We start from the raw sequence: 15,503 nt of genomic DNA on the forward strand, positions 1-15,503 counted from the left end.
AGCTGCTAGCTAGCTCATTCTAGCTCATCAGCATAACCACATTAGAGAGGAAACCTGTGGGCTGGCAATCTCACACTTCCGCAATATTGCAATCCCAGCAGGCCAAGCATGTCCACATCCATTACACTGGACCAGAGCCACCAAGCAGGCCTAATATGCTGCCACAAGGCAGACAAACACCATGTGACACCTGAAATTTAATTAATTAGGTTTACACAACAAACCTCTCAGTCCAACACATCAATCTGCCCTAAACAGGGAAACCAGAAAATTTGGCTGTCCTTATCGTAGTTGCTATACATTGAGGGCTGGCTTTATGTGTCCTGGCTTCACAGGCCCAGGATCCTGTTCTCTGGTCATGCCAACATCACAATAAAAACAATCAAGTCTAACAAAAACTCAATGATACAGTTTTAGCTCATAGTGCAGGAATGACTCATTTATTTCCATCCTTAATATATTTACCTCATCTACAGAAAGGAAACATATTGTCAGAGGCAGTGGGAAGTAAGATGATTTGGAGCTCAATTGTGCTAAATTGGTTGCTGCCAGAATGATACATCATGCTGAATTAAGATGCCTCTCCCCTAGCACAGAACTTCGGCAGTCATATTGGCACATCTGTCAAGGGCCCACCCCTGACAGAGACAAATGGACCAATTCTGGCACAAAAGACTGATCCAAACTGCAAGCAATAACAAAGATGAATAATGAGCAAGCGTGTGCCCCAGCAAAATTCATTTTTAATAATTAGTGTTCTTGCACCTCTCATTTTCTCAGAAAATGAGTGCAGGTACAACTACAGGTTCATAAAACACATCAGCAAGACTGGAGGAATATAGATGATGTTGTGTTAAGCGTCCCTCATCACAGAGAATGGCTAGGACTATAAATCCAGGGTTTAGGATGGACAAATCTCTCTCTCAGTTCTAATAGGAGGAGCAAATAAATCAAGTTCAGAAAGTACTGTGTACTGCTATGGGAGAAAGCAGAATATTGTATGATGAGCACAACAGAGTTCAAAAAGGTTTTACAACAAGTGTAAATCAACACAGTTTATGCAACCAGAAAAAGAGAGAAATGAAAGAAACAAGTAAGTGCAACACAGCGTCATCAAATGCCCATGGCAAACACCAGTGCCCAACACAGACAAGTAGTAGTCAGGGTACATTAACTAGGATGTGTCATATGTGATACAAATGCTGCTTTTCTAGACTAGTGGGTCAGGGTCAGCAGGCAATCACATTTATCAAAATGCTATCATCCTACAGTTTTACACTGAAAACAAGTGATAAAGATGTTCTAATGCGTGTTGCATCAGAGTGAGTTACCCTCAAGCCCTGAGAAGAGAGCTCTAAGTGGCTGATTGTACAGAATATAAAAAGTGAAATTTATTTTTTTATTTTTTTATTTTATTAGTGGCTATTGAGTTTTGGAGAAAATCTGAAAAGTTACAAAATAGACTTGCAACCAGCAATTTGTGATAACAATTTACGATTGCTATTTGAGGATAGGCACAATTTAAGTAGTATAACAGACACAAATATTCTTTTTAAAGGATTAATTAAACAGTATTTACCAGTGGGAGGTGGGGGAGAATGTTTTGGATGTATAGTGGTTAGTTTGCATGCTGATCAGACAAACATAAGCAAAGACCTAGGCTACTGCAGTGTTCTGAGTAAACTAATATGAAAATTCAATTTTAAACCCTAGCATTAGCATATGCCTAGTTTCAGCTTGGTAATGCAAAAATACTTCAAAAACAGTTATATTTCTGTACCAGTATACCAGTATTGTTATTAAGTACAACCACTTTGCTTGGAATATCATAATGTATTGTCTAGCTAATGGTAAAGTCACTGAACTGCATGGTAATTGGTAATTAAATTCAACGGTAGTTTTTAGGTGTCATCTCAGGTATTTCATTCTGGCAGAAATTTGATTTAACAATTGCTTTGTAGTGTTAATTCGGACAAAACAATTTTGCAGCCTATGTTATGATGCAAAACGAACTCCACAGTAGCTTTAATATCTATTATTTGATTGTCTCAAAACAATCATAAGCAAAACCTTATCAGCGATGAATCAGATTTCATCAAAGGGAGCATGGTGGGATCTCTGGAGCTCTTGTAAAGAATTACCTCCATCTTCCTCATCGGAAAAACATGTTTTTTATCTTTAGCCCTGAGGACTACATCCCAAGATCCCTGTATGCAATGCCCCATTCTTTTGCTTTACTTTAAAGTCAAGTGCTTCTCATACATGGGAGTCTACTGGGAGCAATCCTCCTCTCGATTCATTTCCTCCAGGAAGCAGAGCTCCTGTCGGGCACCATGACAACATGGCATTGCTCTTTTCCCTCCAGCCTTTGTAGGGGTTGTCAAGCTTCAAGAGACAAAGTGCACTGCCTTCACAAGCACCCAGCCAATTTAAGGTTATATGAATCACAGGTTTTAACATGTCAAAACTAACCAACCTGAGAGACATTTTCGCATTTTGAAATCAACCCAGAATCACTGCTCTGGAAATCTGTGTACATTTTCAAATGACTATGTCCTTAATGACATTTAAAATAAATATTGTTTAGCCCTACAGCATAATATATGACCGACAAGTTTATATTAAAGGCTAAGGATGCTTTATCACTGCTTTAACTAGAGTTTACCCAAAAATGTGATATTACTAAAGTAGGGAAGAAATACATGCAGAAGCTAAAGATAGAGAGTGCAGCACTAGAACTGAGGGTTAATGCAAATCCAAAACAAACAACCCTGGCAATCAGTAACAGTGAATTACCTAATCTTGTTTTGTATCCTCTAAAGTACTAATTAAGTTGGATCAACATAGCATTTGATTGAAAATGACACTTCATTCACTTCATTATGTGAGACATGAGTGGAAAGATTGCTAATGATCATGGGCAACCTCAGTGAAGTGGAATAAAAACGGTCAGGCTGAGGGGAAATATAATCCACATGTATCAGACAACTGCAGGCTTTTTCAGTGGCTACAACAGCTTTTGAGGGTGGCTTCCATCCAAACATCCATGACTGCTGGATGGAATACAGACAGTAGGAGCCCTATCTATGTGAAACAAATAGCAATAAATTATCAATGTAGAAAATCAGTCAGATACAGTGCTGTAATAGTTACTCTACTATTTACAAGTCATTCATTTGCAGAGGTAAAATAATCTAAAGGTTTTTAGCTATAGACGCGTGCATACCTCTTATGATTTTCCTAAATATGAAGTTTTGTAAAGCCAAAACCATATGTTTTTCAGTGAGCATACATTAACTGCACAGCTTCATTGCAGTCTGAAATAACAAGGGGACTTGACAAATTCTCATCATGTAGTAAACCAAAAAATTGATGATTATCTTTTGGGGGCATTCATCTATATTTTTCCCCACGTCTAACAGCGTTATATTTTTGCTTTGTTTTTCCTTTTCTCCATTCTACACACTGTCACATCGGATAAAACATAATGCTTTTGCAAATGTGCATTAGGGTACTCCAACTGTTGTGCTGTAATTAAACTACAATAATAAATCAACAAGAGTGCAATCAAGAGCAAACTATCACCGATATTATCCAAAAACAGAAAATTACTGATAAGGGGAAGCCAGAGAAACTCACAGAAGATGTAAAAACCTGCAGAGATGTAAAAAGGGGTAAAATGATGCATAGCCCTGTTCCTGTGGGAGTCTTATGGTGAGTATGATATCATCCCTCTTATGAAAAATGCCTCCACACACACACACACACACACACACACACACAGCATGCCTTAAATAACTTTTAATCAAATTTCTGGGTGTGGGTTTCGAAGCTACTTACATCAAGGTTCATAACCAACACACACATGGAAGGTGACATGTCATGGAATGATAAGAGCTCTCTGAACTGTATGCCTCTTTCACCTCTACACTGAAGTAATGTGTAAAATCTGTCTTATCCTCAAAAATATTACATGTACTTTCATTGTGATAACGTTAATAGCGCTGACAAATAGTCAGTAGTAATAGTAATAGTAATGACAAAACTTAAAATATGATGTTGTATTACCTAATGTTTCAATTAATAAATATATAATTATTTAGTTATAACATGTACAGTGACTTCATTTAAACTTTCACAGCTGAAAAAAATCTGATGTAAACAAAATCAGGGGCTTAACTCTTGAAGCAATGATGAATAAAACTGATGAACAATGTAGTCAATGAAAGTTAGAGACTGGTATTATCCACATTTTTTGACTCTCCCTTAGCAAAATGTAGGATACTCAGTGGAGCGTGTGGAAAATCTGTGCCAAACAATAGGGTGTGTTCCTCTGTATGTTGTTGTCTTTTGTATATAGCTCATAGATTTGAGTCAGTCTTGCAACAGTACCTTCCTGCTTTAGGCTGTGTGTGTTTCTTTTACACCCACTTGCACAGAGCAAATGCCCTTAATAACCATTTAGCTGCTAAGGCACGCTTGTCTGTTCCCCATTCACAGCCTTAGCCACTAATTACCTTTCCAAGGCAATGGACATTTCTGTGTTCCTCAATGCTTCCCTTTTTTCTCCGTACTATCAGCCAGCTGCCTTCACTGGTAGGAATTAGTGCCCTGCACTAGCCTGAACTGAATGTCCAAAATCAACAGTTTCCCAATGGCATGTTCATTTTTTGTCCATTATTAAAAACAATAAAAATGTACAGATCCTATCCTCCCCCTAATTACCAGCCTGACTCTTGCTAAGCTAGCCCAAATGTATCTTTTTGCAGATATTTTAGAATATTGACACAAACTTGAACTTTTCCAGAAGGTTGTAAAATATAGGTACAGCCTGCAGCTCAGGTTTTTACGAACACATACATAACAGCTTGTCAAGTAAAAAACATGTTCCAAGTTCGACTGAAGCTAGATATCCTTACTAGAAAATGAGAAACACAAGATTGGGTCTCTTTGGAGTCTTCCTAGACTTGGTCTCCATACAAAACAGCAGATCACACTATACTAATTTAATAGGCAAAGCTTTATAATGTGCCGCCCATTCACCCATTCTCACAAACTCACACACCCACCGGGGGAAAGCTGCCCCACCACAGTCGACAGAAACTTTAAGACAAGTGCGTTGGCTGACGACACTTCAACATGTGGAAAGGAGGAAACAGGGATCAAACCGGCAACCCTGTGATGAGGGGATGACCCATGCTCTTAAGCCACAGCTGCCTCCTTTGTATGGTTATTTGAATTAATCACTAATAAAATCAAATCACTGTATAAACAGCACAATGAAGATGGATAGAAACACTGTACAATGTAGGTCTCTGCGTTGTTAAAGAGTAGAATTGGTACCACAACTACGTTTAGGGGGAAAAAACCAACATTAACATTTATGGAAAAAGGTCAGAGGAACAATTTCACACAGCAAATGACCTTTATTAAGAGATGATCCTTTACACTTTCATTCAGATATTTTATACAAAACTGAGTGTCAGTTTCTTAGACATGTATACATGTGAAATACTTACATTCACTGGATATACAGTGAACACACACAACAATTGTTTGAACGTTCCCATGCTTAATTGGCCTACTGCCACTGTATATAAACTGCCATAAAATTAAATCTTGTCTAGTGTACCCCTAAGCTGCACTATATGTGTTCATTGCTGATTATTTTTAAGTTTTCTGTTTTTGGAGATTGCCAGAAAACAGTTGAACATGATTTGGATTCCCATAATAAGCTGCAGACACCTTGTAGATAGTGAAAAAGCAATCATGCTTGGATAGTCAAGCAGACGCTCTTTCACTGCCTCTGCTAGACAACTGGGGAAGACGAAGATCACTATGAGGAGTGACATGAATACCAAACAAACTTGAGTCCAAAGTAAGCACAGTTCATTTTTCACGGTTATTTGCACCATTTTTCTGCCTAAATTCATGGGATTCTGAGCCCAAAATAGCAGTGCCAAAGACAAAATATCCCATCAATAAAATCATTTTCAGAGCTATAATGCACTCGAACAGCAGATGGACCAAGTTATTTGCTAGGTCGTGTTTTGGACCTTGAAACCTCTAAATATAATTTTACTTACTGGACCTCCCTTCCTGGGCTCTTCCAGTGAGGTGCCCTCGATCAAAGCAAATAACCCCTATTTCCCACTGGAGCTGTTCAATGACCGAGGGGCTGTGCACTAGGGTATGTATATAGCTGAATGTGAAGCAGTGCACTGAAAGATAATATGTGCTTATCAGTGCTTAGCAGCTAAAAAAATAGAATTAAATAAATAAATAACATATCTGCATACTGTATACACATTAAGAAACACCATATGATCAGATATACATACTGTATTTACCATCGTTGTTTAGATTAATTTTTTTCCTAAATCTACACTCAGTACCCCGGAATGACATGGTGAAAACAGAATTTTAGAAAAGTCTGTGAATTTATTAAAAAGAAAAACTGAAATTTCACACGTACTTAAGTATTCAGATTCTTTACTCAGTACTTTGTTGAAGCACCTTTGGCAGCAATTACAGCCTCAAGGTTTTTATGGCAATAACACGACATGCTTTGGACTCCAGGATTGGGGGATTTTGTGCGATTCTCCTTTGCAAATCCTCTCAATTTAGTCAGGTTGGATGGGGACCACTAGTGGACAGCCATTTTAAGTTGTCCCTAAGCCACTCCTTTATTTTCTTGGCTGTGTGTTTACGATAATTGTCATGTAGCAAGGGAAACCTTAGGGCCAATCTGAGGTCCTGAGCACTGTGGAACATGTTTTCATTGAGGATGTAATTTACTCCATTTAGCTTCACCTCAACCCTGACCAGTCTCCCAGGCCCTGCTGCTGACAAACACCCCGAGAGTATAATGCTTCCTCCAACATGCTTCACAGTAGGGATGCTATTGGGCAGGTGTTGAGCAGTGCCTGGTCTCCTACAGACATAAAGTTTAAAATTGAAGCCAAACAGTTCAATCTTGGCTTTATCAGACCAGAGAATCTTCTTCTTCACAGTTTGAGAGTGCCTCAGGTGCTTTTTTCGCTAACCTCAAGTGGGTTTTCACTGAGAAGCTTCCGTCTACCCGTCAAGTCCAGTTCGAAGGAGAACTGCAGTGATGTTTGTCCTTCTGGAACTTTGTTCCATCTCCATGCAGGATCTCTGTAGCTCAGTTAGAGCGACCATCGGGTTCTTGGTCACCTCCTTTGTTAAGGACATCCTGCACTGAATGCTCAGTTTGGCCTAGTGACCAGCTCATGGAAGAGTACTACGTCTGATCTCTGTAGACAGATCCCTTAATCTCATGGCTTTTGTTGTGATACAGTATGCATTGTTAGCTATGAGGCCTTCCCAGGAGAGGTATTTGGCTTTCAAAATATTGCCCAATCAATTTTATGTACCACACGTGGAGTCTAGTCAAGGTGTAAAAACTTCGTACCAACAATCAAAAAAAATGGGAGACACCTGAGCTAAATTTCAAGTGTTGTTGCAAAGGTTCTGAATACTTCAGTGTTTCCTTGACCAAAGATTTACATTCCATAATTCTGTTTTCACTATGTCATATGGGGTATGGAGTGTAAATTAATAAGATAAAAAAGGAATTTAAACAACTGCAGGCTCCAACTAAACAAACAAAAAGCATTAGATCATTTATTAATTGTTATAAGCAAAGCAACCTAGATGCTATAAAGACATAAATCTAGAAATCTGTAAAAATAATAAATAAAATCTGAGGAGGGGGCTTTCTAAAGCTTTAAATTCTGCTCCTTCTGAACAGACATTTAAACATCAACCTGTCACTTTCACTAACCAATTTAAAAAAAAAAAAAGCGACTTTACAGATAAAATAAGAATATGCAAACACATACTGCTTTGAGACTATTTACAAGAATAGTGCATATAATAAATCATCCATTAGACGGTATATCTGACTAACCAATTTGTTAAGGTATACGGATGAGAAATTAGAAGTGGTGGCTAGGTAATTTCCAGAAGCACTTATTTAATCATTAAAAGCATATGCATATCAATAATAGAAGCAGGAATTAAAACAATCAGGCATATAACCAGTCCTACTGACTACATATGGATAATAAGGCCTGTAAAAAGTAAAACTAAAGAGAGACACTGGCTAACTGCATCAACTAATGTTAGTTATAAACATCTCCCTTAACTCAATTTGTCAGACTTTTGATTTTGTAATCACCACTTTTAAAAGAAGGATCCAAACCTGAGTATCAAAAAAAAGCATTTTAATGAACCGACTTACTATTTGTGGTTAATCACATTTGGCTACAGCATAATCTCAACATCATCTCACTTTGCCAGATGTCAGTGCTTTTTTCTCTCCAGTGCATTAGTATAATTACAGCTAATAAAAGCAATGAAAACATATAGTGCAGGTATACTTTTTTATAAAAACTAAATGCCTAATTAACACCATCTGACTGCAGCAGTAAGGGGAGGATAGTGGTTACTGACAGAATGGTGACAAAATGAAAAAGATCAGTAAGGCAGAGAAGAGGTGAGCAAGTCAAAGAAATGCATTTCCCATCCCACTAAGGGCTCTGCACTGCACACAAAAGAGAGCTCACCTGAATAGGACCAGTATGGGTCACCAGCTGCCCTCCTCTCCCTCATTATGCCTGTGCTCCCATGATGCCCGTCTCCAGCGTGGTGAGGCTGGCCACCCGATGCAACTACGGAGGTAAAGATGGAGGTTAGAAAATCAGTAGAAAGAACAAAAGTTACATTTAAAACATGAATAAATACTACAGAGCACCTATATATTAAAATGTACAATGTTCTAGCCAACATCACATTAACTGTCACAATAATTTCTCTTCCTATGTATTCAGTTTGAATTTCACAGGAAACATTGATTGATTTACACTTTCAGCAGAGTCATATTATTAAAAGGTGTGTGTGCTTATGATTTTGAAAACAAAAAAAACAACATTAAATGTCTTGTTTAGCGAAGAACAGAATAGAAATCATTGGACTGAAAAATAATTATATGTAAGGTTTTGAAAAATATATTAATATTTATGCAAAAAATATATATTTTAAATTACGTATAAAATACTTCTTTACCTCTGTTTATGCAGCTATTATAGTTCCAAAGTATCCCAGTAAATTAAAAAACAAAACAAACAAACAAATAAAACAAAAAAACAGTGGTAACAGTACCACAACAGTAGTGATTCCCTCCAATATAATTGTAGGGGAGGGATTTTTTGCTTTTAGCTCAGGTCATTTATACTAATAAAGAACATCTCCATCAGATATGTGCTCATAACAAGAGAAGCTCCTTCAACACTGTCCAATACCGTTGGATGACAACAAGAATCTCAAATGTATGTTTGCACCATTTTACACATTAGGTTTTTAACATCGATCCTGTATATTTAACTAAAAACATTTGAAGGACCTGATGCTCTGGGGTAATAATGAAGCCTCCGGAGTTTTGATTTCCAGATAGAGCGCAGCATTAAATTCCTTTAAAGCTGGACTGTAATCTAATTGGCATGATGGTCTCAATGAATAGATTGATTAGGTTATACAGTTTATATAAACATTCAAAAACCAGTAATTTTTCTTTTTGTGTTTTGTGTATATGATAACCAGGTCCAACCCAGTAAGTCTGCGGCCGCAACATAAATTGAAGTGTGACCAGGGTGGTCATTCAGACATGACGCTAACACCTTAAATTGCATTCAGATTAATGCAAAGTCGGGCATAAGTGGAAAGGGCTGAAGCGAAATAATGGAGAGGGAAGAACTGCATTTAAATTTTAATATACAAGACAATTTAAAATTTTTAAAGCCAAGATGATGTTTCTCCATCTACATCCATCTGTTTCTCTGTTTTAGGATTGTTGCCATATTTTTATAAAGGAGAATTCATTAACAATTTCTAATTTGTCTAAATGCTTTTAAAGGCATTTTTAAGAGTAGACCTTGTTGAAGCACATTTACTATTTAAAATGACAAACCTCAGCAGTCGTAGGTTCTTTCTGCTAATGAATATTAATTCTGTGAATAACTTGTTAGTTTGCTCTCTGTAGCCAACAGGCATCTCTATGTAGTCAAAGATTACTTGTGAGAGAAGATGCTCCACTCTTTAACAGTGCTGTACAACTGTAAATAAAGATTTTCTGTAGTTTCTGTAATCCAATGAATGAAACATGTTCACTCTAGAGAATACAATCATGTTCACTTGAGAATTTGTATTCTGCATTCATTCATATCAATAATTTAAGCTTGTAAATGTAATATTTTTTACCCTGAAACTCTGAATCTATGTAGTTTCTGAAGTATCACATCAGCCTGTGAATCAGGCTTGATTTAGTAAAATGCAGACATCCTTTTAACTGAATTTCGGAATGAGACCCATTACTGAATAAATCAACTGAGTATTATGAGGAGGGCCTAGATGCTGGATCTTTATGATGCAATAACAATATCTTTCACTCTTTAAAAGGCCTCTGTGTTGGCAATGGCATAGGTGCGCCAGACAAAGAAAAGTCACTAATTTGAATTTAATAATGCTCTGCAACTCTCTCTAGTACTAAAATCTAACAAATCTTCAGAGAGATTTCATTGAGACTAGCCATTATGAATTACTTGCCAATGGAATACACAATATCAACCTTCATTCCCAACAATCATAATCACAAGAATGTCCCCCGCTACCTAAGGTTAATTGTGGTGGGTACCTATGCCATAAAAAACAATGGGAAGGAGAAAACTAAGCATGCTAGGCAATAAGCCTGGACTTTCTCCTAAAACAACTGCTACTTACCACTATCACTCTAAAACTACAAAAACAACAAACTCAATGAAACGTAAGGAGTAACATAGCTATAGATGACAAGGAACAATAGGCATAAGGTACAAATACAAAATTGTTGTTTTCCCTTGGACAATTGAAGACTCTCCCCAGCCCAAAACAAAGCTTGGCACAATTAGCATCAAAAACATCAAAACCACAAATGCCTCCCAACAAATCAGTCATTAAGGGGTGGGCACTATTCAAACCAAAAGAGATTCCCTTGATGTCATTACATCAGGAGTTCAGGGTCGCCACAGAGGATCATTTGTTAGCATGTTGATTTGGCACCGTTTTTACACCGCCCTTCCTGACTTAATCCTCCCCAATTTTCTAACATCTTGGGACCAGCACTGCACACCTAGGGATGGGAATGGGCTGTTGGGGGTTCAGCGTCTTGCCCGGGACACTTCAGCATGTGGTTGGGAGGAGAGGGGCGAAAACCTCCAACCCTATGGTCGGTAGGCAGCCACTCTACCAACTGACCCACTGCAAGAGTAAAATCTGATTCAAGAAACTAAAGAAAACAGCATGGAGAGAGAATCTTTGAGAAAACTTTTGTGGTCGCTTTTATAGTGGATTTGAGTATGAGCCTTAGCTGCTCTTATGCAGTCCAAGTGGACAGTTCTACCCACCAATAGCCTTTACTTGCGAAAGAAAAGAAATCAAGGCACAATGATGGAGACCATCACACCACGATAATCCTATGTCACCTGAACACAAATGTCTCCATCTTCTTAGGACAAATTCCCCAAAAGAAATTAAACATTGTCAACAGAATAAAAGCAAACACTACAGCTACAGATTGTCCTTTTAGCAACCACGCTCCCTAAAGTATGGAGTCCCAGAGCTACAACAATCAAATGCACAAGGGAAAATATCTTCCACAACAGATGCAGCTTGTGTCAGTGGAGAAGAAAATGACTTGCTGGAGACGTTGTCAATCAGGTAACACAAGCAAAACTAGAGTTTTTGGGTGTCCTTTAAACAGTCCAAACCAGCTGTGGCATTCAAATCCCAAAGATATGATTGGTTGGTCTTAAGATCAGCAAGACCATTTTAGCTCAAAACACAATGACCAAAAACACTAGACATTATGTAGGATTATGCACCAAATAATAAAGATGATTAATATAGAGCATGTTTGATGCATTTTTCCCTGAGATTACTGATATTTAAATTTACACTTAAACACACATACGCATCATGATACTGTAACCATGACAACTGTATGCACGTACATATATCATGCTTGTTATTATACTCAAGGGGTTAAAGGCAACTTCAGAACAATAGCACAACTCCCTGAACTCAAAGCTAAATCACCTTTACACAGTCAGCTGTATTTGGCTTGTTCAGCATCACCACACATCAAATACAAACCCAAACGCGCGTGCACACACACACACACACACACACACACACACACACACACACAAACACCTCCAACCACTTATGACAAGCTCAGCTCTTACTAATAGTTGCATCATTACTGGGAATTAATTAAACTAAGCACTACATCAAGCCAAGTCTTTCCTTGCACTTAAGGTTAGCACATTTCTGTCTCAAAAAATGCTATGAGCCACTTACACACGGTTTTCCAAATCAAATGTATTGCTTGGAGGGAGGTCACAGAAGCTACATGGGTAGAATCATAAAAGGCTACCTTGTTATTTTCAGATGTATCAATTCACAACGGGGAAACACGGGTTAGCATAAAGAGCGAAACAGAGAGGGAGGGAGTCTCTGTGGTAGAGACTTGGAGCATATTTGAAGGCAGGTTGTGAAACAGGAGGGCTGCAACCTCTTTGATCAGAGAGCATAGGAGACAGCACCAAGTCAACAGTTTACACTCATCCATGTCAGCCGTCCCCTGTGGGCTAAGGATTAAAGCCACAGCATCTTTGATAGAGAAGGGCAGACAGCACAGTCTGTGCCGGGTGTGAAGGAGACTGAGGGGAACCACACTACAATCAAACCACATATGCAGCCTTAATCTTAAAATGCAGAAAGCAGTAGTGAATAGCAATTATTAATGCAAGTAAAGAGTTTGACCAAAATGGTATTTATATTTTTGCCAATTTGAAACTTTATATCCAAGTATTTTCAGGAAGCTCAAAGGAACCAAAAGGCTTTAAAAACAAACACACAACACCTTGTACAATGTCTAGGCATAGAGAATCGTTTTTCCTTTTTCATTGCCCTGAGGGCAGTTAAATCATCTACACCACCATTAAGCCCTGTTATTTGTTCCATAATATCACACTCAACAACAAGCCAAGAACCCCTGAGAGCCCTTGAAAAACAGCAGCCTAACAACAACCACAGGAGCGTTTAACTTGCATTAGTCTGTGGAGGCCGGAGTTAAAATATCAATCTCATCACTAATGTTAGCATCAGGTAAGTGAAGGATGGCTGGGATGGCAAGTCCATGTCACCTGGAGGATTATTAGGGGATGGATTAAGTTATCACATGCATCCTGAGTTACAATCTCCATGTAATTTGGGTAAACAAGGAGTGGGAGCAGCCTGATAGTGTATTTGAGAAGGTGAATTCTTCTATCTACAAGTAAAACACACATCCTATCCATACACAAGTTGCTGTTGCAATTTTTTTCAACAACTAAATTGTCTATAATCCCATGAGGCTAAAGTTAAACTTGCCAGGAATAGTAGAGTTTTGCTTTTGTAATTTAGTCAATAGGCAAATCAAGACTGATAGTTTCCTGTACATTGTTAAAGGAAAATGCGTGTGCAACAGCAGTCAACAACAGTCAACTTTCATTAAAGGTTTACCTTGCTTTTCAATGAAAGTTGACTGTGCACAACATTGTCATTTGTGCTTTATGGCTTACATAGCTTAAAATAGAGTACTATAAATAAAATTTTTGCAGTTTTGAATAACTAGCAAAGCCGTAGGTTCTGAGGATAGTTAAACTGGAAATCTTAACTTCTGTTGAAACTGGTGTGATCACCTTGAGCCTCTCACTGACCACAGCCTCACCTGTTGAACACATGCTTCCATATAATAAGCAATGGCCTCAGCCTTGGCTCTGTCTTGTCTTCTCTCCTCTGGTTGGTTGTGAGATGCAATACACCAGAAGAGGCTTGGCTCTAGTTGTATTTTCAGATATTTAATTAAACACATGTTGAAACACATGAACTATGTGTGGCCTTTTTCCTTTTAACACACTGTTGAGCCACATTGTGACATAGCTAATACAGTACATAAAGACTGGCCTTCTACTGCAGTTCTAATTTCTTAACAACAGGAGTATTTTAAAGTATTTGTTGGGAGGTATTTTCAGCTATTTAGGAAGTTATTTTAATTAAAAAAAGAAGGTGCACATGTAATTGTCTCAAAATAAGGTTAATTTTTTCCAGTCGTTGGCACTGAAACTTTGGGAACTTTTGAGGGGTTGAAAAAGAAAAAAAGAAAAATAAAAACTTTATTATTGATTCCCCCCCAATACATAAAGATTTACAGGTACAACTGCACCTGTACAACTGTCTCTTGTAGCCACACAGTGCTGCTGTTACATGCTGTCAAGATCTATCACTTGAAAAAAGTTTACATTTTTCTCCCAACCAATCAAAGACAAGTCAACTTAGTTTACTTTCATTCTTTCAAAATACAGTGTGTCCCGACAGCGCAGGAGTCGTTCAAAAACACCAATGTGAAAAATAACATGCATCACCATTCTCACCAAAGACTATGTGCTTTATTCGGCAGCATGTCTTCATATGTCTAATGAAGGCCATGTGCAAATTGTGATTCAATAAAACGGATACATTTCCAACAAGTCAGTCTTTGTGTATTTTTAACAGCCTCCTCCACCATTGTCCTGCTTTACATTCACACAATTACACAGACACAGACACATTGACAGAGGTGGAGAGGGAAGCACAGCTCATTCACGTCACCCATCCCCATTTTCTCAGCTAGTGCTTTAATTAGAGGCAGACAGAAACCATATTGTTAAATTTACTAATTAGACAAACTACAGGCTAAACTTTTACAGTCTTCTCCCTGAATTCAAACTAAATAGAAGTGAGCTGTGTTTTTCAAAGGCATCATGAGCGTATAAAGGGCAGACTCTTGATGCAAAATAGCTGTGTATATGAGGAACAAATGTGCATGCTGAAAGAGACAGCTTCTGTCTGTGCAATCTCATCTGCAATGCATAGAGCAAACTGTCAGATGTAGTGACATCTGCTCAGCTTTCTGTTGTGACGAATTACTAAGATATATTTATACACATACATTTCAATTTTGCTTGTTTTACTTTAAATGGTAAATAGCTCAGCCTGTCCACAGTCTGAAGCTTTTCGTTTTTCCCAGTACAACAAGCAGGGGAACAGAGAAAAAGGGGTAAGTAGAGCCTGATCTTGAGCGTGCATGTGTTTCTCATTTCTTGGGAAGTGGGTGATGTGGCTAGATTTTCCCGGAAGTGTTCAAGTCACACCAAGGACCTCGGGAACATGAGAGCTGCCACGATCAGCCAAAGATATGGCACAGAGGGAGCCAAGCCTTGGGGCTAAAACATCAAGCTCAGGCATAATAAAACAAGTCAAATCCCAATGCATATATTCAGGCCTACACAGCTAAAAAGAAACAAGCACTTTCAGCAACGAGGGCAATGATACATTTGGCCTAAAGAAATGTAGCCATATTA

At 38.2% G+C, this 15,503-nt stretch overlaps 1 protein-coding gene across 2 annotated transcripts in view; it reads right to left on the bottom strand.

Annotated features, from left to right (window-relative positions):
- Positions 1-15,503, bottom strand: part of LOC137128108 (receptor-type tyrosine-protein phosphatase gamma-like) — a 100,889-nt gene that overhangs the window by 69,370 nt on the left and 16,016 nt on the right. For both annotated transcript variants that reach the window (XM_067505820.1, XM_067505819.1), the window contains exon 2: positions 8,592-8,696. In XM_067505820.1, the coding sequence (XP_067361921.1) occupies positions 8,592-8,696 (105 nt within the window). The remainder of the gene's footprint in view (positions 1-8,591; positions 8,697-15,503) is intronic.

This window comes from Channa argus, chromosome 5 (genome assembly GCF_033026475.1).
Source record: "Channa argus isolate prfri chromosome 5, Channa argus male v1.0, whole genome shotgun sequence".
NCBI lineage: Eukaryota > Metazoa > Chordata > Actinopteri > Anabantiformes > Channidae > Channa > Channa argus.